Genomic DNA, 22,868 nt, shown 5'->3' with positions numbered 1-22,868 from the left:
CCTCTGCGATCCTTCCTGTTTTCTCTCCGACTCTGGTGCACAGCTTTGAAATCTTGCTGAGAAGCGAATCTGTCCCTTCGGCTCTGCATGTTTATTTGTGGAAGTTCGGTGGGGAACTGAGGAGGTGCCAAGACCTGCCACATTGCTGGGAAATCTGCGTTCCCTCCCTTCCCCCTTCTCAATGGATGTTGATAGAGGAAATTTGGCCTCCCCGGCATTTTGGCCCATGGTTTTCCCCTTTGCAGTTGCTTCCAGTGTGACATGATTCAGCTTTCTTTCCTTTCCCTCAACTCCTACTCAGTCAAGGTTTTTACTTTTCTGACTTCATTTTCCCCGTGTCTTTGTGACTGTGGGGTGGCTGAACATTGAGTTCTGCAGAAGAAAGGCCGGTCTTGGGGGTGCTTGCTACATGCTCTTTTCAATGTCCTGCTTTGTTCTTGGCTCTGCTCCCTAAATTCCTGAATCATTGGGAATAAATGTGGGTGGAGTGCCCCTGCCCAGTGTGAGCTGGCCATGGTTTCTGCTCACTTGGATCATTCGTTGCAGTTTGTTAAAGTTCAACTATGCGTTTCAGTTTTCACGTGATATTGCTGCGTCAAAATTCTCTGGAAAGGCCCCATGTCTCCAGGATTTTACCGTGAGGTCCCATTAATGACTTAATTTCATGATCTCTCTCCCTTCCGATTTCTGAATCTTTGGACTGTCAACTTTCTCCCACTTCTGTGTGAGGGGTTTCGGGAGGGAAGAGGAGAAAGGAGTGGTATCCAGTGCCAGCAGTGTGGAGGGAGGTGCAGCAGGGCTGCTGAGTGAAAGCAAAACCAAGTCAGCAGATAGGATTTTTTTGTTTTTTGAAAATTATTAAGCCACAGCAAGTATAGTTAATTTACAGCATTAGTATTTGTTCTTCCTACATCTACAAAATTATGTGTCTATTATATTTCAAAATTTTGGTGAACTGATTTTGATAAGGAAGAAATAAAAAGGAAATAGAAGAGAGGAACATTAATGTACATTAAATATATATTAGGCCCATGGGCTCGATTGCCATTGGCCTGCCTCGGTTTCTTTTAGACTCCAGGCATGAATAGGCTAGGGCTTATTTTCATGCCAGATCAGATGCTGTTTTATGAATTTAAAAAGAAAATAAGACTGAGAGGTCAAAACTAAAGTCGCTTAGAACACAAACAGGCCCCTACAAAGACTGCTTCTAGGATAATGGGTCCTGGGGCTCTGGCCTTTATTCAGTAGCTGTAGAGTGAGCACCAACATGTGAGGCATCCGGTTTTCTCCAAGGTAAACTGGTTTAAAGAAGGATTTTGGCCTCTGACATTTCTTATCTCTCCAGAACAGTAGTTCTTAATCTTTTTATGGATTAGAACTGCCTTTGAGAACCTGACAACAGCTCTAAACCTTTTCCCTAGAGAAATGTAAGTTCACACAGACACACAAAGGGTGGGGCTCTTGGAGCCTCTGAAGTCAGACCCCAAGTTAAGAGCTTTTGCGTTAAAATTTCTTTCCTACTTACCATTAATATATGTCCTTTCCTAAAGGCTCTCAATATAGCCACAGATTCTTCCTTAACTCTCCTTATGAAGTAATCAGCTTCTCCCCTGAGCACAGGACCCAGACCAGAGGGTGGGCAGCCAGCTGGGGCCCACAGAGATCTCCTGGTGGTCAGGGACTGGGTCCTGGATCTGCACTGGCTCCTTTCTTGCTGTCATTTAAAAGGAACTCAGCCGCTCCATCTGTAAAATTGAGATAGCAAAACCTATTCCATGTATCTCATGGGATCCAGTGGTGAAATTCACATTAGAGAAGAGTTGGAAAAGTGCTTTGAAACAGAAAGCATTTTTACTCTTACAAGAACTAGAATGCAGCTGCTTTGTGGAAGGCCCCACTGTGCCCCGCCCCCATTGCTCCACTCCCAGAAGCATCCTCCTCAAACACTTACGTGGGACATTCTCCTTCCTCCGACCCTCAGACTAGTAAGAAGTCTATCTCATGGGGTCGTCTTTTGACTTCCCATAGATTCCAAAACCAATTTTGCTTTCATCAACCACAAATACCAAGACTGAAGTCACCTCAGAGAGAAAAAGGCCCAGTTTCTGTTGAGCCAAAAAAAGTCCCATAACTTGTCTGTTCAAGAGCCCACCCTCTCGTTCAGACTCTCTGCCCCCTCCAGTCCTGGGAAACAGCATGTCTCTGTGACCTCTCCCGGTAGAGACAGTTTGGCATTTCCCCCCTGCTCTGAGTGATTTAGTCTGAATTCTCCACTCATGACGCATTTCCTGGTACTCAGGGTGTCCCCTCCTGGTTGCCCCCTCACCACTGAAGCTGGCTTCCTCTCTTTTCATCTGATGCTTCACAACTGTCAGGTTGCAGCAAACATGCTTCAAATCTACATTCCTCCAGTTGCCTAGCAACAACTTCCCTACCGGATAAATCTGGATTTCCTGTAGCGGCCCACAATTAAACACAGTGGGCCCCTCACTGTCTGCCCACCGTTTCATCTGTTCTTCACCTCTGTCTGGGTGCTTCAAAGGCAGCAGCTCATCCCTTACTCCAGAGCCTTCCACCAGCTCCCAGAGGCCACATTATCCCTATAAAGACACTTTTAACCCAAGGCTACCTATTTACCCTTGTGTTAGATAGATCCTCAACTTAGAGATCAATACTGTTTTCCAGATGGCCTTCTTTGAATCAGAGAAAGTAAAACAAAAATTTCAACTCATAAAACATTCCTTTTGTGTGCTGGCAGAGTGACATCTGTTTGATTAACCCATTGGATCCAAAGCATCAGCAAGAATTGCTCAAATAAGACTTTTTTAGTAGCTAATATGCCTTATTCTGCCTTAAGAAAAAATATTACGCAGTCCCAAAGGACAGACATGTATCTTGTCCCTTGGGAACCCAGAGACCACCTCATGTAGCCAGAATCTTCTTGGCTACTGGCTAGGACCTTGTATCCATTTCTTAAGTGCTGGATCAAGGCCCAGGGACCCCTCAAATCAACCATAGCTGATGGGAGATGATAGAGACATACCTTTTCAAGAGCCCTATTTGTATATCCAACCTTCCTTCCTTACAAGGTCTAATCAGACCTTGAACTTGGGTTGGCAGTGCTGAGGCCAGTCGTGACATGGAAGGGTTACCTGTTGTTTGGGAAATTAAGAGAACTTATTTGGCATAGGAAGCAGTGGTGTGTGTGTGTGTGTGTGTGTGTGCGTGCGTGTGTGTGAGTGATGATATTTGCCATTTTGGTCTGTGACCTTTTTTCCAGAAATGGTTTCACATTTCCATTCAAATAAATTTACAGTCCCTTCCGGTTCTTTTGGCAGGAACAGTCCATGTGAATTTGAATAGATAACAGGAGAGGGAGCCCTGGGAAATTTATTTTATAATTTATGGCAACATCAGTCAGACAGTTGGTGACCAGATACGTATGAAGTGTTCCCTGGGGGGACGGGCACTGTTCTGAGATGTAGTTGGTATCTAAAATGAAAGTGTGAGTATAAGACCTTCATTATTTACCATCTCCACTGGAAAGAGCTAGGAAAGGCATTGCCGCTATGGTGCCTGGCACTCAGTAAATATTTGTATAATGAATATTATTAAATTATTAACAAGACTGAAAAAGAAAATGGTAACCAGACACACAAATGCATCTCAAGCAGTTGTTCCTCCTGTTCCCTCTTCCCCAAATTTCTGGTTTTGTTCTTGTCTGGCTGTCTCTCCAGTCTCTCTTGCCATCTCTCCTTACATTCCTCCCTCCACCTGGAATTCCTGGTCCTCCCGTTCTGTCCATAATTACTGCCCTCATCCTCATGATCATCACCTTCTCTTCTTTCAAACATTAGCCAAGTGTCACCTTCCCCGTCCCCAGGTGGAACTGACCACCCCCTTCCGGTAAGTCACCATCATACCTTGTAAAAACATCTCTCATGAAATGTAAAATCACAATAGACTCCGTCTCTTTTCCACTAGAGTATATTTCTTTTCTCATTAATTAATACAACACATATTTATGGAGCATTTACTGTGTACCATACCCTGAAGATACAAAAACAAAATAAAGCATATTCTTATGCTTAATGAGTTTACAGTGTAGTAGAAAGACAAATATCTTAAAAAATAATAGCAAACCAATATAAAAGTGATAAATAAATGCACTGAAGATTATAGGAGCAGCTAGGAGGGGCATCTACCCCATGGAGAAGGAGGGCAGGAAGAGCATGATGGTGGGGGAAAGAAGGCTTTCTGGAGAGGGTGAGGTGATTTCACATGAGTTGACTATGGCCAGTAGGGGTAGGGTGAGGATGGGGTGGAATGGGGGAGGTTGGCTGTCTTATCTATTAGGCCCTAAAATGATAGGCATAGTATCTAAGGGGAAAAGGGTTTGCAGAGGCCTACAAAAATGTTTAAGAATTGAAAATTAAAAATTATGGCTCTGAAATACAAAGAAAAAGCTTTAGAATTAAAATTAATAAACATTAAATTGAATGTTTAAGAAACGTAATATTATTCAACTTTCTGTTTAAATTTAATATTCATGAAATTTTAAATTAAAAAAGCTGTTTTATAGTTCAGGTTTTCTCTCTTTACAAACATTCCTAAGTATTTGCAATTATTGCTGAGAAATTGTACCAGATCATTCATTTAATGAGTTAGTCAAGGTCAAATAATTTCAAAAGCAAATTAAGAACCTTAAAAAATTATCTATCTATCTACCTATCTATATCAATATATAGATATAGGTACATATAGCTATAGATAGAGACACAGGTGCTTTTAATGTGTTGAATTTGAGGCGGGATGGAATTTTAAGGACAGAGTGTGCCTAGAGCCTATGGAGATGAAGGAGAGGGGATAGAAAGAAGATGTCCACTTAGGCAAAACATAGGCATGGATAATCTCCAGCCCACAGTCAAGTGAGGAAAACAGACAACAAACTCACAAAGAAGAGAAAGTAATTAAAAGGGATAGGAGCTGTGACTGATTGATTGCAGTCCAATCTCTCTGGACACATGAGTGTGACAGTTGCTTATTTTCTGTGCCTCTGGGTTTCTAGTCCCTCTAGGTACCTCCCATTGTCTAGGACCCTGGTTGTTTTTCTCTGCACAGCTTCTTTAGACTCCATTCCTTGATTCCAGCTTCTTCCTAAGGCGGTCTTTCAGATATCTCTTTGCTCCCCTCTCTGCAATCTGAAGGCTCATCCTGCTCCAAACACAGACCCAACACCAGCTCCTAAATCACCAGGCTGGGGATTTTGACAATGGGATATGAATGGGGAAGCATCAGTGATGACTCTCAGGCTTCCAGCTCTGGTGAGTGGGCAGGAGGCAGTGCCACCAATTGAGGAAGGGCATCCAGGAACAGAAGCTGGTTTGGGAGAAGACGATGTGATCAGTTTAGGACAAGTTGGAGTTATGCAAATGTCCAACAGACAATTGAGGGATGGAGATGCAGATTTAGAAGTCATCAGCAAAAAGGTAGCAGATTAAATGAGAGAGGGAATGGAAAAACCCAGAGAGAGTGTACAGAATGAGAAGAGCGAGGGTATGGAGGTCGAGAATCTCAGCATATAAGGGGAAAGTAGAGGCTGAAGAGCTTGTGGGCTAGGCAGGGGGGAACAGAGAAAACCAGGTGAGATGAGTGTCATGAAGGTAAAGAACATGACCAAAAGTGTCAAGAGCAGAGAGGTCTGAAAAGACAAGAACCAAAAGCATCCATTAGACTTTAAAACTGGGAATTCTAGTGAAAGCACCTTGGTAGGATGATGTAGGTGGAAGACTGGGAAGTGTTGGTGAGGAAATGAATCACTGAACGTGAACTGTTCTTTCAAGAAATGTGGGAATAAGGGGTGGAGGAGGGAAGACCCTCCTGCAAGTAAGAGAGAATTCTTCCTGCCTTACTGACTTTGATACGGGACATTGATGTTTTTTCTGCCTTTGGACTCAAACTGAAATACCAACTCTTTGTGTGTCTCCAGCCTGCCAACTCACCCTGCAGATCTTGGGATATGCCAGCTTCCATAATTGCATGAGCCAATTTCTTATAATAAACCTCTTCCTATTTATATACATCCTATTGGATCTGTTTCTCTGGGGAACCCTAACTAATACACTGCCCTTAATGAGCATACCATTTCATGGAGTATCAGGCATAGAAACACTTATAGTCAATCTGCTTCTTGCTATAATGTAAGTATTCATTCATTCATCATATTCAATATGTGCCTGGATATCTACTATGTGCCTAGCACACAGACACAGTTCCTGTCTATATGGAGCTTAGAATCTAATGAGAGAGACAGATAACACATAAACAGTAGAATAATTACCAGTGGTGCAGAGCACAAGGAAGGAAATAAAGAGGACACCTAAAAAGAACATAACAGGGCAAGGGCAAGCAAAGAAGCATAGAAAAAGAAGTATCATCTAACTCTACCATGGGGACGCCGTCTTTCACATAGATAGTGGTATCAGGAATGAGACTTGAAAGATGAAGAAAACTTTACCAGGCAGAGAAGGCAGGGAGGGGGAACAATGTGCAGAGTCAGGAGGCATGAGAAAGGGACCAACACTTTAGGGAATGTAGAATGAAGTCTGGATGCTGGAAGAGAAGCAAGAGAGAAGGCTAGAGAGGGAGCCAAGCACCAGCTCACAAGAGTCCAGGTGTGTCCAGCATGGGTATTGACCTTCTTTCCTGGAGGCAGTAGGCAGCCATGGAGGATCTTTGTGCAGGAGAAGTGACATGATTGGATTGGCCTGTTGGGTAACTCAGGCTATAGTGTGGAGGGTACATTGGAAGGAGGGAGATTAGGGGCAAGGGGACAGGAAGAAGGCTTTTCTGATAAAATGTTCTGAGACAGAAGCAAGGAGAGCCTTAGCAAAGGCAGTCTAGTGAGGAAGGAAAAAATAGAGGAGAGAATATTGACTGATTCGTTCATTCGTTCATTTATTTATGCATGCAAAAAAACTTTTTGAAAATTTTGTTATAGAAATAACTATAAAAGTAGAGAGAAAAATATAATGAACCCCCTTGTATCCATCACCCAGGTTCAACTATTTTCAACATTTGGCTATTCCTGTTTCTTCTGTTCCTTTTTTTCCCTGAAGTCTTTGCTATTTTTTTTTTAAATATCTTTATTGGGGTATAATTACTTTACAACAGTGTATTAGTTTCTGCTTTATAACAAAGTGAATCAGTTATACATATACATATGTTCCCATATCTCTTCCCTCTTGCATCTCCCTCCCTCCCACCCTCCCTATTCCACCCCTCCAGGCAGTCACAAAGCACCGAGCTGTTATCACTGTGCCATGCGGTTGCTTCCCACTAGCTATGTTCCCACCTCAGAGGCAGAGCCCTGACTCCTGGCTGGAGCACCAAGAGCCTTTCATCCACACGGCTCAGAATAAAAGGGAGAAAAAGTAGAGAGAATTAGTAGAAGTATGAAGAAAGGAAGAAAGGAAGGAAGGAAGGAAGGAAGGAAAAAAGGCAAGAAGGAAAGGAGGGAGGGAGGGAGGAAGGAAGGAAGGAGCGAAGGAAGGAAAAAAGAAAGAAAGAAAAGTATAATAAAGTTATTAAAATTATTAAGAAAAAAAATTAAAAAAAAAACAATGGACGGATAGAACCCTAGGTCAAATGGTGGAAGCAAAACTATACAGACAAAATCTTAGAAGCATACACATACACCCTCACAAAAAAAGGTAAAGGGAAAAAAATCATAAATCTTGCTCTCAAAGTCCATCTCCTCAATTTGGGATGATTCATGGTCTAAAGGAGGGAAGGAAGGATGGAAGGAAGGAAGGAAAAAAAAGAAAGAAAGAAAAGTATAATAAAGTTATTAAAATTATTAAGAAAATTCAGCTTTGGATTTGGCCCTGCCTCTGCGTGGAGGTCGCTGGAGGGCGTCTGTTTTTTGCTCAGACAGGACAGGGTTAAAGGAGCCGCTGATTCGGGGGCTCTGGCTCACTCAGGCCGGGGGGCGGGGGGGAGGGAGGGGCACGGCGTGCGGGGCGCTCCGCGAAGGGGCTTCCTAGTGTGTGGAACCTTTTCCTCCTTCACAGCTCCCTCCCACTGGTGCAGGTGCCGGCCCTATTCTTTTGTCTCTGTTTTTTCTTTTTTCTTTTGCCCTACTCAGGTACGTGGGGAGTTTCTTGCCTTTTGGGAGGTCTGAGGTCTTCTGCCAACATTCAGTAGATGTTCTGTAGGAGTTGTTCCACGTATAGATGTATTTCTGTTGTATCTGTGGGGAGAAAGGTGATCTCCGCGTCCTACTCTTCCGCCATCTTCCTCTAAACCTCCCTGAAGTCTTTTTTTTTTTCTTTTTTTTTCCCTAAAGTCTTTTAAAGCAAACCACAGACAACATTTCATCCTCACATATTTCCCTATGTATTTCTAACATAAAAACTTATTTGTTTTAACAAAACCACAGTGCTATGATCACACCCAACAAAATTAACATTAATTCCTCAATATTACCAAATACCCAGTTATGTTCACTTTCCCTCTGATCGTTACAGCTGGTTTGTTCAGATCAAAATAAAAAAAAATAAGGTCCACAATGGCATTTTAATTGATGTGTATCTTAGATCCCCTTTCATCTGTGACAGATCTTACTGGATATAGCTAGGAAGGAGAGTCAACAGGACTGAGTGATATCTTGCCATTGGCACACATTTTTACCTGCTGGCTTCCTCCCTTCCTACCTGTTCTTCTCGGCAATTAAAGCGCTTTGCTCAACATACACTGAAGCTATTTTCAAGGAGTTTGAAAAGTAGTCATGGCAAGACCAAAGCCTAGGCCCAGTGTTAAGGTTAAGGAGAGAAGACTCTTCTCAGGGGTATAATTTCAATGGTGGCTTCGCTGCTCCTTCCTCTAGAAAATTCTCCACCTGTCTGCTTTGTAGCTCTCATTTGTAACAAAGCCTTTCATATTACAGTTAGAAAGTAAGCCTGAAATGTTGATGCTCCAAGAGTGTACGTACACTTATTCTTCAGTTCAGAGTCAGAGAGAATATGAGGGCTCCTGCACCTACAGCCAGGAGAGAGTGGAGCAGGACCACAGCTAGAAATAGGAGGCTGGGCTGCTCAAAGCCTAACTCCACCTGCTCCTCTGCTCTGCCACAGCTGGATCGGTACACCCATCATTTAGGAGAGCCACACTGGCAAATAAAAAGGCAAGGCTTGTGGTCCATAAATGCATGAATCAGAATTATATGTTGAGCTTGTTAAAATGAAGATTCCCCTCCAGGCCTACTCAAGATGCACACTTGAGTTTGAAAATCACAATCTTAAAAGTTAGAATTCAGTCCTAAAAAACAGAGACTCGGTGATTCAATCATTTTTGAAACTATGAAGAATGAAGTTATTCATTCAGGACTTGCACTTGATTTCCGGAAAACAAGGTGTTCACCTCAGGCTCTGGGACTTGGAGCCAGCGAGCTTGTGAACTTCCACGTTCCCCACCGCGGTGGAAAACGCACAAACAGCTCTGCATCACCACGTGGGCCTGGGGTCACCAGAACACTGGCGTCACTTAGAGAATCGATTGCAAGGGAACTTCTCTCTCTTTAAGGCTGCCAATCGCAGCTTTAAAAAGAAAGGTTCTGGAGTTAGCCGAATCTTCCATAAGAGTGGTGCTGAACAGAGGAAGAGACACAACCTGTCTGGAAAGGACATAAAGGGACAACAATGACAAGGAAGCCCGAGGTGAACAGGTGGGCACCCTCTGCACGTGGCCTTCCTTTACACCCCAGCAGCTGTGCTCTGTCTTCCTTCCTCCAGGAGCCTTGTCTGGTGTTGCTAAACCAGCAATCAGAATCACTTTGGTGTATTTAATGTCACCATGAAACTATTTGTGATTGCCTAGCTCAGCAGGGCTGAGAATAAGAACCTTTGATTTTCTCGAGTAGACGAAAGAAGTTTGTTTCTGAAAGCAATCTTTCAGAAGAGGTTCCGTGCTCAAAAAGAAGGGAGGAAATATTTTTCAAGCATACAGGAGATCAGATAGCACCCATGTATATATGTAGAACTACATATATATACTATATTTTTAAAAATTTTTTCCTGTAAATTACAGCTTCCCAAACTCCTGGACAGCAGTTCTCAAGGTATCAATCTGAGATCGTGGGGAAGAATATTATCTGATATGTCGCCAAGAATTCAAGAAGTAAGTGGCTTGATGATAGTAATATAATTTCATTATATCTTTCCACCATTTTATCACACTTATTACGTCAGATAAGTTAATTGTACCTCAGACCTGTTCAAGGAGAAATACATTTGATCTTTCCATCTAGCAATTTCAAAATACCTGTTCATATCCTTAATTATCTGTGCTCCTGGGTCGGAGGCAGTAAGAAAGGAACTGTTCGTCTAATTTCACACCTAGAAAGAAATAACACTCTGTCTGGTGTAGCAGATTATTATTAGTGGACTGACAGCTGAATCTAAGTCTTGCCACTCTTTCTGATGTGATCCAATATTCTATTATGCTCTTGAAATCCACATAAGTCTATACCATTAATAGTAATCGCATACACTTACACAGTGCTTACAGGCACTAAGTGTCTTACATACATATTACATACTCATTTCATCACAAAGATAGTGACTTTTTGTGTTGTTTTGTAAAAGATGCGCACAGTTTAATCAAATGCCAAGCCTTTGCCCATATATAAAATGATTCTCCACTCAACAGATGAGAGGTGCTGGGGTCATAATGATGAAGAGACAGATATGGTCACTGCCTTGTGAAATGTGTAGTCCAACAGGGAAGAGAGATGTGAAATGAACAATTATCTTCAAGTGTAATGAGGATTATGAAAGAGAGGCAAAAGGGGAAATATAATTTTCCCTAAACTTTTTTTCCCCTCCAGTATTCTCAGCTGACTTGGGCTTTGCCAACCTGGAAAACTGCGTGGTTAGAATCTCTCCTCATAAAACTAAGCTCAGCCTGCGCAGAGTGCCGTGCAGGGAAAGTTAGAGAAGGGCCCATTGTACTGATGGCCACCTGCTGCAGGGGGAGTCTGTGTTTAACATTCTTTTCTTCATAAGCATTTTAAAAATTCATATCAGTATAATAGGGTTGAAGTTGATAGAGAATTTTTTAAAAAAATCTCCAAAGCATATTAAAGCTCTTAATTCCATGTGGGAGTTGCAGAAGGTTTCTTGTCTGTCTAGATAGCAAGTCTAGCATTCGTGACTGGGTTGAAGCAGATGGCCCAGTTTATGTTAACTAATACTAGACTATTTGACTCTGGAGCCACCCCTTCATCTCGGAGCGCTTTGATTAAATGAGCAACATAATAATGGTAATAACCCCTTACAAGACTGTCATAAGACTTACTGTTGTTGAAGCAGTTTGAGATTCCATCTTTATTATTGAAGCCTAGACTGTGATTATAGGCATGACTCAATATGTGGATTCTACATGGCGCTCAGCAGTTTCAGAGAGCAAGTGTTGGCATGTGGACAGAGAGGAGATGACCAGTAAACATCACTTACTGCAGTGGGAGGACTGTTTTCAGTCTCACCTGTTTGAATCCTAATGGTTTTTTAAATCCCCAAGTGCCTTTGAGAATAAGTAACCAAGTGTGTTTTGGGAATAAAAGCAGCATGATTTTTATTTTGTATTTTCCTTTAAAGTCAAATGGTATTATGGGAACTGAGACCCTGGCAACTCTGGCAGCCCTCAACTTGGTTCTCAGCATTTTAGATCTACCTTCAGAAAACAAGGCCACTGAGTGCCACTGGTACCAATATGGAGAGATGACCACCAGCCTCTTCTTAGTTTGGTGAAGAATTTAAAAATAGTTTTCCCAAGAATGGAGACTTCATCTGTTCTATATTTGCTTAGATCTTAAAACATACACACACACACACACACACACACACACACACACACACTAAAAGAAACCACAAACCACACATTTCAGGGAAATGGAAGAGTTCACATTTGGTAAAGCTACGCTAATAAGAAGATAATTTTCCAAATATAGAAAGCTAAATTCTAAACTATTTGGCCAAAGAAATTTGCCCCGGCTTTGCCTTTCTAGGACAGAGCTACTCCTCTATTTTATTTCCCAGTTTTCCGGTAGCTCCATCTTGGTGGGATAACAGAACCTAAGAACTGACTGGTAGAGAAATATTCTCTATGTTTCCCCAAGGACACATTCCCAAGGAATTCAAACTAAATGGACTGGAAGAGAGAAATAATATTGAAATACTTTGGAGGTTAACTGTTTTATTTTCTTTAAGGCTCATCCTCGTTTCCTCCTAGGCCCTGAGTGGGTGGCAGTAGATTTTATTTCACAGCTGGATTAAGGATTGCTAAGCATATATATGTTTTCTTTCAATCCTGGAAGTCAAATGCCTGTGCAAAGGTCTCCCCAAACTTTGGAGCTTTGACTTCACAGTGGATTGTGACTCTGACTACCTTAGCATAACCCGAAGCCTTTGCCTTGCCATAGTTCATCCACCGACCAAGTGTTCAAGACTTGCTGTGGGTGACCAGGCCACTCGTGCAGACTGGCGGTCCAGAGACGTTCACACAGCTGATGGGCACCCTGTCTGACCTCTTGTGTGGCTACCCAGAGGGAGGAGGCTCTCGGGTGTTCTCCTTCAACTGGTACGAAGACAATAACTATAAAGCCTTCCTGGGGATTGACTCCACAAGGAAAGATCCTATCTATTCTTATGACAAAAGAACAAGTAAGTTTTCTAAGTCCTGCATATAAATTGGCTTCTGATGTTGGTTAAGCCGATGGGTTAACACTTCCAGGTGAAATTAATCCTGGGGTTGATTTTCCCTTGGTCTTGTTGAGGGGCCTTGGGCAAAGAGGCTTCTCCTTCCAGAGAGTCCATTTCCCCAAGTAGGAAGCGGGTAGTGCTCATAAAGAATTCTGGAAGTGAGCCATGGAAAGAACTGAGACCCACTTGGAATGGGAACGCAGGGGACATTTCCCACTGATCTGATTGAACTAGGGTTACGTTCTAGAGGAAGAGAAAGATAAATGAGGAGGCAACCCAGAGTTGCAAGCAGAGCTGGGGTCAGAAGGGCTCTGGAGAGTAAACATGGCTGTGGGATGTTTTTACAAACACAATGTAGTGAAAATCCATGTGTGTAGTACTGAATTATTTTCCAAATGGCAAGTTGCTGGCAAGTTATCTTTCCCACCTTTCACTACTTTTTTTGGCTCCTGTGGGGTAAAGGAGGGTGGGGTGTGGACGAAATGCAGCTGGGCAACCCTCTAGTTAAAAATTGAAAAGAAGCAGCAAGGCACACACCAAAAGCAGCTGGGCCCTAAGACAGCCACACACAACAGAGAAGTTAAGCAGCTAATTGAAAGGAAGTTATTGAGACTAAAGCTGAGATTGCAAGGGGAGGCCTTGTTTGGCCTCTTGGTCCCTTTCATCTGAGAATGGCCTCTGTTCCTTGCAATAATCATAAGCAGGCTTCTCAACCTTCCTCTAAAGCAGAAAAAAAAACACAAGGCAAGCCCCATCCTTTGTTTCTCTGATGAGGCCTTTATTGAGATGCACTGTGGCATTTTAACTTACTAATGATGAGCTTGTTATTGGTGGGGTACAGCCTATTAATTTAGGTTATTTGTCAAATCCTCCAGCATACAGTTGAATGAGACATGTGATTTGAACACACTAATGACTATGTTTAGCTGTGAGCAACGGGGAGTTTCTATAAAATCTGTCCCTTCTCTCCTGACAGCAACCTTTTGTAATGCATTGATCCAGAGCCTGGAGTCAAACCCTCTAACCAAAATAGCCTGGAGGGCGGCAAAGCCTTTGCTGATGGGAAAAATCCTCTTTACTCCGGATTCCCCCGCAATACGCAGGATACTGAAGAACGTAAGGTCCCAGCTGGTTTTGTCCCTTCTGCCTTCTCCTCTGGCTACCCAGTAGAATGAGAGTGTGTATGCATGCATGTGTGTGTATGTGTGAATGAGCGTGGTGTGTGTGTGGTATGTGTGTGTGTGTGTGTCTATAGTTTTTACTGTGCCCTCCTGGTGGTGGGCCTCGTGTTTGCTTTTTGCTAAGTGGACTCTTGGTTCCTCCCCCATCCACAGACATCATTGGAAGGCTTTGCACCAATGCCCCTGCCTGGCCCTCCCCTCTCTATGCAGCCTACAATGAGGTTTTCTTCCTCACTGCCTGAATTCTATCCCTAAGGGAAGAGTTCACAGTTCTCTGAAGCCTGGCTACCCGGAACCGACAAAGATAGGGAGGAAGGGAGGAAGAGCATTTGCTCACAGGGAGTCCAAATCCAGCTTTAATGAGGTTCTGAGACAATAACATCATCAATATTATGAGTACCTCTGAGATACTAAGAAATAAGATTCTGTCAATCTGGGAGGGTGGGAAATAGCTGATTGTTCTGGGAAATATCAATCAACTGAGAAAATAAAGACACTTCCTTGAAAAGCCTTTCCTAAATATTGAGGGTTTGTGACAGGAAAGGTACAACCAAGATTCTTTCTCACTTTTTCTCTCTCCATTCTTTTGCTGTCTCTGTCTGGTTTTAGGCCAACTCGACATTTGAAGAGCTGGAGCGTTTCAGGAAGTTGGTCAAAGCCTGGGAAGAAGTAGGGCCCCAGATCTGGTACTTCTTTGACAAGAGCATGCAGATGACCATGATCAGAGTACGGATGGTATTAGAGGTCGGGAGGCGGGGGGAGGAGAAAGGCCAGGGAAGTTCCATTTGTTTCCTTTGCCCAATAGAGGGTTAATCACCCCTGGAGTTAGATCAAAATATAATAAGCACCAGTTTTGGAAGCTGTCATCATGTGGAATCACCGGCTTTGGGTGGGATATAGCTTTCTGAAACTCTGGGGAAATGTGAAAACCACCATAAGACCAGTAACCTCCTGAGGTTTCTTCCTGTTATGAATTCACTTGAGGGCCTCACATTCAAAGGGGCATCTCCCCAAAGGGCCAGCTCTGTAACTGCAAAAGGTGGTTGAGTGTGTCTCTCTGGTCTCATTTTCAGTTTCACAAAACCAGGAGATAAGAGTCCTGCATAGCGGGGATAATTAAGAGGGAACCAAAGAAAATCCTTAAGAAAAAGAAAGCTTCCTATATACCATTTCCCTGCCCCTCTGCCCCGTCCCCACATACACGTCTCCCCTCTGTTGTAGAGACCTATGTATTGGGGGGAAATGGGATATAGATAGATATGCCTTATGATGGAAGAAAACCCACTAGATTTTTAGGGAGCCTTAAAGTCTATCCGATTTGTTAAAAATTAGAAATGGCCTAAAAACAAGACCAAAGATCCTGTGGAATTCTTTTTTTTTTTTTCTTGCGGTACGCGGGCCTCTCACTGCTGTGGCCTCTCCCGTTACGGAGCACAGTCTCCGGACGCGCAGGCTCAGCGGCCATGGCTCATGGTCCCAGCCACTCCGTGGCATGCGGGATCCTCCCGCACCGGGGCACGAACCCATGTCCCCTGCATCGGCAGGCGGACCCTCAACCACTGCGCCACCAGGGAAGCCCTGTGGAATTCTAAATGCTGTAACTATATTGCTTCTTCCCAAGGACACCCTGGAGAACCCAACAGTAAAAGCCTCTTGGAATAGGCAGCTTGGTGAAGAAGGTATTACTGCCGAAGCCGTACTGAACTTCCTCTATAGGGGCCCACGAGAGGGCCAGGCTGATGACATGGACAACTTCGACTGGAGGGATATATTTAACATCACTGATCGCACACTACGCCTGGCTAATCAATACCTGGAGGTAAGGGCAGCAAGCCATTTGAGGGCCACATTGGGCCCCTCCAGGACAGCCCTGTAGGTGGAGCCAGAGATCCCTTAGCAAGTCAAGTGGTCTTGGGTTTCAAATCTCATTTTCCCCACTGAAGAAACAAGAATTCCCACAGCCCCCAGAGATGGATCCTGTTCTCTAACAGGTTATCCACAATTAAATAGTTCCCTCTTCACATCTTCTGCCTCCTAACAGCTCCCTGACTCCTCCTTGACTACTCCTTCTGCCTTGTAGCTCATACAGTGTCGTGTCTGTCCTCAGCCATCTCCTGTCTGCCATTGCTTCAGTGGCTGTCCATTGGTAGTGTTCACCAAACCTCAAGTTCCGAGGTCCCCTTGCTTGCTGGACACTCCCACCCCCGGGTTATACAGGCACATCAGCCTCAACGTGTCCAAAACAAATTTGTATTCTCACTACCCATGAAACCTATCCTCCTTCAGCATTTCCCATGCTGATCGCGGTCCTCTGCATTTTTCCAAATTCTCAAGCTAGAGCTTTAAGGGTCAACCTTAAATCACCTTCCACACAACAGCTCTCATTTACTGTGTAACGTTTTGCCAAGCACCGTGCTAAGCGCTTTTACGTACCTTAGTTCATTCAATCCTCTGATAGCTCCATCGAGTGTATGCTATCATCATTCCCACTTTACAGGTGCAGAAGCTGAGGCTTAAAGAGTTTAAATAAGATCCCATCTCACAGCTATTAGGTAGAACAGACAGGATGCAGATCTGGCGTGTCTGAATTCGGAGCCTGCTGTCCTGACCCCTCCACTGCCTCTGTTGCGTCCAGTCACTGAGCTTTGGCTCCTCATCTCTAGGTACTTCTCCACTCCTCCTCTTGCTTGCCAGGCTCTCTGAGCCCCAGAGGCCTTGTCATCTATCCACTAGCCTGTTCTAAAGGCTCCCTCCCTGGACGCCAGGGTCCAGTCTCTGTTGGTTCAGGCGCTTCTCCACGCTGACACCAGAGTTACATTCCAAACACACATCTGCTGGCATCACTGCCACTCTTACAATCTTAATGACTCATCCTCAGGGAACACAGGTCCCTTCCAAACCTGCTCCAGCCCACCTTCCCAGCCTCTGCTCACTCATACATCTTCAGCTCTGCTCCACAGCTCCTCCCACCACCCTCAGGGACACCCCAGCTTCTCATGATTTCATCCTTTGCAAATGGCTGTTTCTCTGCCTATTTATGAGAGCCTTTTTGCTTAAGTGAAAAAGAGAATTTACTGGTTGACATAACCCGGAAGTTCAGGGGACCTAGGACACTGTGTCCTTCCATCTTACCTTTCTGCTTGCCTTGGCCCAACTTTGATCTCAGCCAGACCCTTTCCATTTGGTAGTGTGTCAGCTGCTCACAGCCCTCAGTGGTCATCTTTACCCCAAAAACTACACAGAAAGAGAGAGTGGCTTTCCCGTAGCATTCATAATACTCCTAGAGAGTTCTCAAATTGGCCTGGCCACTCTACCTGTCCCCAGTCCCTCAGCGGATTGTGTACCACCACGAGGTAAGGCAAGCGCAGTTAGCTTCATCTGAGTCTCATGGACTGTGCATGATTACTATGAAGTGGGGGGGGGGGGGGGGGGGGGGGGAGGTATTTCCCCGAAAGAAGAAACACAAGGCAGAGAAGTCTGAAAGGACTTTTCCTTCTCCATCTACTGAGCTTCTCTTCATTCACTTTTTGAGACTTAGCTCTCAAATGTCACTTCTGCTTCGACATAGGTTTAGTCATTCACTCCTCTGTGCATCCCTGGCCCCCTCTTTACATCTCTTTCAAACCGTATTCAAGTTAGACTCACGTTAGCGGTTAACATGTCCGTCTCTGGCAGATCAGCAGGCTGGAGTTATCAGAGTCAAGGAGCCCATCCTAGTTATTTTTGAATTCTTGACCTCAAACTTCCAGGGAACATCTCCACCTGAGGGCTTATCACATCTACCATTGGGCCTCATGTCATATAGAGCCATTAGCAGGTAGAAGATGCTCTGGGCAATAGGAGAGGGAATTAAGCCAGTGGCCCCCAAGAGCACGCCCCTCTCCCCAGACTCCTTGGTCCTGAGGATAACTAACTCGTGAGAAAAAGCCTGGCACCTGCTGTCACCACAGTGCTCTTAAAGACTCCCTGCTGCCCTTGGTGCCACCAGAATTTCCCCGGAGTGTGTGATGCTCCCTCTCCAGAACCATAGAAATATCAGCACAGGCTCTCTAGGTGGCCTTTCAGAAGGGGTCAGGTGTGGCAGCAGCACGACCAAAGTTCAGGTCATTACAAAGTGATTCCCAACTTGTCTGAAGACAAGAATGACCATGGGTGCTTTTTACAAAACAGATTTCTGGACACAAACCCAGATCAACTGACTCAGAATTCCCAGGGAAGAGGCCTGGTAGTCTGTATTTTTACAAACCTGTTAGATTGGTGGGAGCTTGGAGTCCCCTTGTACGATTACTCAGTTGACATCGTCTTCTTCTCACGGTGCCTCTACCAGCTAAGTCCCCATCCCTGGCCATGCCCACCACCACCCACCACTGTGCTTATAATATAGGCAGGATTTTTTAGATGAGGTGCAGATGGAGGCACTCTCTTCCTTTATTCTTGCAGAATAGAGTTCAGAGGGTCTCACAATATTTTTGTGAGGTACTATGTATCAGTATAAAGAATACTTCTTGTCTTAGGTTTGACTTGACATTTGCACGGTGATGTAAAGGGCTTGTTTTCTTGAAGGATCATTTTTTCCATGTAGCTTGTGCTTAATGTAGCACCAAGCACCCAACAGATACTTAGTATATATTAAATGGTTAAGAATTCAGTCTCTGGAGCCAGACCACCTGGGTTCAAATCCCTGCTAGTTGTGCCTCAGTTTCTGCATCTGTAAAGTGGGGATATTAATAATACTTACCTAATAGGCTTGCTATGAGAATTAACTGAGTTAATTCATGCAAAGCACTTAAGACAGTGCCTGGCATTTAGTAAGCACTTAATAAATATTAACTTTTTAGTAAAATTCAAACAAACAAAAAATACTGTTTGGGAGGAGGAGAGTGGAATTAGTGAAATCAGGCCCAGCCACTGAGCCACTCCTGGTGCTCCTCTAGGGATTACAAAACTGCTAATCGCATCTCACATAAGCCACCAACACTTCCCTGGGGCCTTGCAATCCCATTAGCCCAGCGAAATGCTCCTAAGCAAAGGCCAAGACTGCCACAGGTCAATGGCCTGCCCCAGGGGTTGCTAAGAGGGGTTTTGATGGTGGCAGAAACCCAGCGGGTAATTATGCTGAGGTTTCTGATCTTCCTGCCCTGGGGAGCAGGGGAGCGGGAAGAAGGAGGAAAGTGATGGGGAATAAACTGAAAGGAGAAGGCGGGGGAGGGGGGCTTGGGGGTGTGTCTGAAAAGCGGTGAGGTAGAATCCAGTCATTACAACTGGTCCTGGAATTTTCTGCTTTTGTGCTTGTGTTTTGGGAAGTCTCGAGGAGCTTTGGAAACTCCCCAGCTCTCATCCTGAGGACTACTCAGTAGCAGACAGGGCATGAACACCTCTTCGGGATGGCTCTAAGGGCTTCTCCAGGACAGGGCAGCAAGCATGTTCCTTCATAGGCTGTTCAAGGCTTGACTGAGCCTCTCCTTTTCAGTAATATGACTTTCATTAAAGAGCTTTGAGAACTTCTGGGCCAGCCTTGATGCCTACTTCCCTGCCTATTCCAAAAATGAAAAAAATCATTTCAGGAAAATTCAGCAAAAATACTCTAAAATGTAAATTATGTCAGTTCAGGTCAGTGCTGCACTCACATGTGGTATTGAACAACAGAAGGTCCAAGAACTAAGAGCAAACTTTTAAGCCTTTTGTCATTACAGGAAAGGGGAGTGATTCAGTAAGTTTTCTCTTCACCTAATAGAAGGGCTAAGTCCTCTTTCTTTCTGCTCGGGGTGGGGCCTTAGTTACTGGAAATTCCACTGAGTATCCTGGAGAGTGTCCCATTCCTCCCGAGCTGCCTTGCTTGGTCATTGTATGCCATGTTAGGCCACTGCTTGGGGAACCTTCTCACCTGCCAGTGAGGATAAATGGGCCTGGATCTCTGCCCATGAGCTACATCACTCTGGGAAAGACACTTTACCTGCTAAGGCTCAATTTTCTTATCTGTAAAATCCAGATAGCACAACAGACCTCACAGAGTTGTTAAAGATAAAGTGAGTGAAGTGTGAAGGGCACTCAATACCTTTGTGCCGTGACTAGTTAAACCTGTGTATAAATTCTCTGCCCCCGATTCCCCATCTCTTAGGTGGGACTGTTAGTGCCCCCCTTTCCAGGCAGCTGTGAGGATGAGATTGGAGAGGGCTGGGCACATAGTAGAGCCATTTGATGCATGGCAGCTCTTGCTATGAACCACAAGGATGTCCAGCCTTAAACCACAGACCACGTGAGGAACGAAGCTTTTTCTCAGACTCACTTTGTGTAAGCGTTAACCAGGATGTGAAGCCACTCTTCATATTAACCTTGTGAATTGGTTTACAATCAGGACTTTTAGTCCATCCCTGAAGGCCCAGGAGGATGTCTCTGGGGCCATTCTGGCCCTTCTGTGGACAGTGGTTCAGTGGCTCCAGAACTCCTTTTGATTTTTCATCATTAGTGTATAGGAATGCCAGAGATTTCTGTGCATTAACTTTGTATCCTGCTACTTTACCAAATTCATTGATTAGCTCTAGTAGTTTTCTGGTAGCATCTTTAGGATTCTCTATGTATAGTATCATGTCATCTGCAAACAGTGACAGCTTTACTTCTTCTTTTCCGATTTGGATTCCTTTTATTTCCTTTTCTTCTCTGATTGCTGTGGCTAAAAATCCTCCAGAAAGTAGGCATAGAGGGAACTTTCCAGAACTCTTTTTGTCCTTGCAGCATCTCCTCAATAAAGGGCTTCTATAACCTTATTCATCCCATAACCATGTTTAGTCTTCCCCCTGATCCCCTGCCCTTAGCAGGGAAAAAAAAAAACCAAGAATAAAAGACAGACTTCCTGGTCAGAAGGTGGGCAGTCAACCAGGGAAAGGGATGAAGGTGACATTTTGGGAGCATCACGTCTCTAACACGTGGAAAGAGTCATCTCTACAGGCCTTCTGATCACCTTCTTCTCCAAATCTAAGGAGGCTGAGGGCAAATGAGTCTTCATGTAGGTAAATATCTTAAACTGGTATGTGTATACTCTTACATTCATAATTTATATGTCTATTCACATATATTTTTCTTCTGAGAAAAGCACAATTAGAAAAATTCCTCTGATAATCCTTTAGTTAAAACAAATATCCACACCCCTCCCCTTTGATTTCCTTGTTTAGCGAAGGGTTAGGCCTGGCACAGATGGAATACTATTTAGAATTCACAGTGTATTTGAATTTCATAGTATATTTGAATTTCAGGTCTTGAGTTTAGCATCAGAAAGCTGAATTCAGCCAAACTTTAATATGAAAATACCTCTGATCAAGGCATAAAATTGTACTTTAACCAGGTACAACTTCCTTTCCCTAAGTCTTGAAAAAACATGTATTCATTAACTGCTTTTACCTCTGCTGTCAACACACTCAATATATGTGCATAACTCTTTATTATCTACATGGTGATTATCTTGTTGATGAATTATGAGTAGGGGGATTTTTTTGGACCACCTTTCCTCTGTACCTTCCATGGTCCTGGCCACATGCTACCACCACCCAACCAGAATGTGCTCAGGGAGCGTATTTTTCAGGCTAGCCTAAATAAAAATAGGATTAGGGAGGTAAAGCTACTGATCATGTAATTTACTTTAGTCAGATGTATAGGGATTTGCATAATATCTGTCCTAGTGCTTTCTTCTGTTGATTCATTGTCTCCAAATGTGCAGTGGGAGGCTAGGGAGAAGTCAGGGGAAAGGTCAGAAGGGTACAAAAGTCTACACCATTAGAGCAATATTATTTTAAGAGCCATGAACTGGATCATAAGCAACTCATGGGCAATGACCTTATTTTATGGCTCATCGGTCTCTCAGAAACATAGAACTGGGCTGAGGAAGGAGAACACAGTTTGGGGAGGAGTGGGGGTCGGCTCGAGTCGTAGGTAGAAGAAAGGAACTTGTGTTTGAGCCTGCTGTGAGCCAGCCACTATGTTGGGCACTCTTACATGTCATCTCATGCAACGCTCCTAACTACCTGCCCAGCAGGCGTAATTGTTATCATTTTATAGAATTAAAAACTGACTTGCCTAACATACCACAGCAGATAAGAGGTGGATCCAGAATTCTAATCCAGACCTGTCTGGCTCTGAAGAGGAAGTTCTTTCTTGTACCACAAGGGGCATATTAGTAGGGGGTTCAGTCAGTATTGTTTGGATAAATTACATAATGAGTTGGATAGGGACAGCAATTATTTTGTTATATTCAGAATAACAGACACTATTGTGATTCAGTCTTTTCTGTTTGGAAATAACTAGGTTTAGAGTAGGAAACCAAACAGATTTGAGCTCATTCAGTCATTCGTATATTCTCATGAATTGAAGTACCTACCTCTGAACAAATACAATGAATCCCTGACCCCTAGAAGCTCACATTCTATTGAGAGAGATAAGCTTGTCATTAAATAAGGCCTTAGTAGTGGTATCTCAAGAAGTTGCTAGAATTCAGTCTAATGGAGGAGAAACAAGTTACACAAATCCAAAGTCAAAATGTCACAAATCCTCCAAGGACTGTCAAATATCTTCCAGATTATCTCCTAAATCCCCCTTCCTCACCCTCTCCATGTATGGCCTCTGTTTACTACGGCCTGTACCATCTCTCCTAGCTGGTCTGTGGGCCTCTGGTCTCTCACTGCTTCTGTTCAGCTCCCAGACTGCCTCCAGTGAGATCTTTCTGAAACCCCAGTCTTGCTGTAATGTACCAGCTCTGTGATTTCGGGCAATATCGCTGTTCCCCTGCCTGAAAAATGAGGATGATAAGTGGAGCCACAGCCAGGGCAGCGTTCTCCAGTGTGGCTAGACTGGGTGTTTGTGACTGGCAGACCCTTTCAATGGTCAGTGCCCAGCTCTGCTGATTATGAAATATTTTTAATATGGTAACACTCACCTCCCA

The 22,868-nt window shown here is 43.9% G+C and overlaps 1 protein-coding gene across 1 annotated transcript in view; it reads left to right on the top strand.

Annotated features, from left to right (window-relative positions):
* The window catches only part of ABCA4 (ATP binding cassette subfamily A member 4), a 128,896-nt gene that overhangs the window by 26,341 nt on the left and 79,687 nt on the right, over positions 1-22,868 (top strand). Inside the window, exons 7-11 of the mRNA XM_024751258.1 lie at positions 10,087-10,176; positions 12,479-12,719; positions 13,735-13,874; positions 14,549-14,665; positions 15,561-15,758. Coding sequence (XP_024607026.1) covers positions 10,087-10,176; positions 12,479-12,719; positions 13,735-13,874; positions 14,549-14,665; positions 15,561-15,758 — 786 coding nt within the window. The remainder of the gene's footprint in view (positions 1-10,086; positions 10,177-12,478; positions 12,720-13,734; positions 13,875-14,548; positions 14,666-15,560; positions 15,759-22,868) is intronic.

The sequence above is a fragment of the Neophocaena asiaeorientalis genome, unplaced genomic scaffold (assembly GCF_003031525.2).
Source record: "Neophocaena asiaeorientalis asiaeorientalis breed wild unplaced genomic scaffold, Neophocaena_asiaeorientalis_V1.1 scaffold147, whole genome shotgun sequence".
NCBI lineage: Eukaryota > Metazoa > Chordata > Mammalia > Artiodactyla > Phocoenidae > Neophocaena > Neophocaena asiaeorientalis.
Note: the sequence above shows the minus strand (reverse complement) of the source record. Positions and strands in the feature narration are given on the sequence as shown.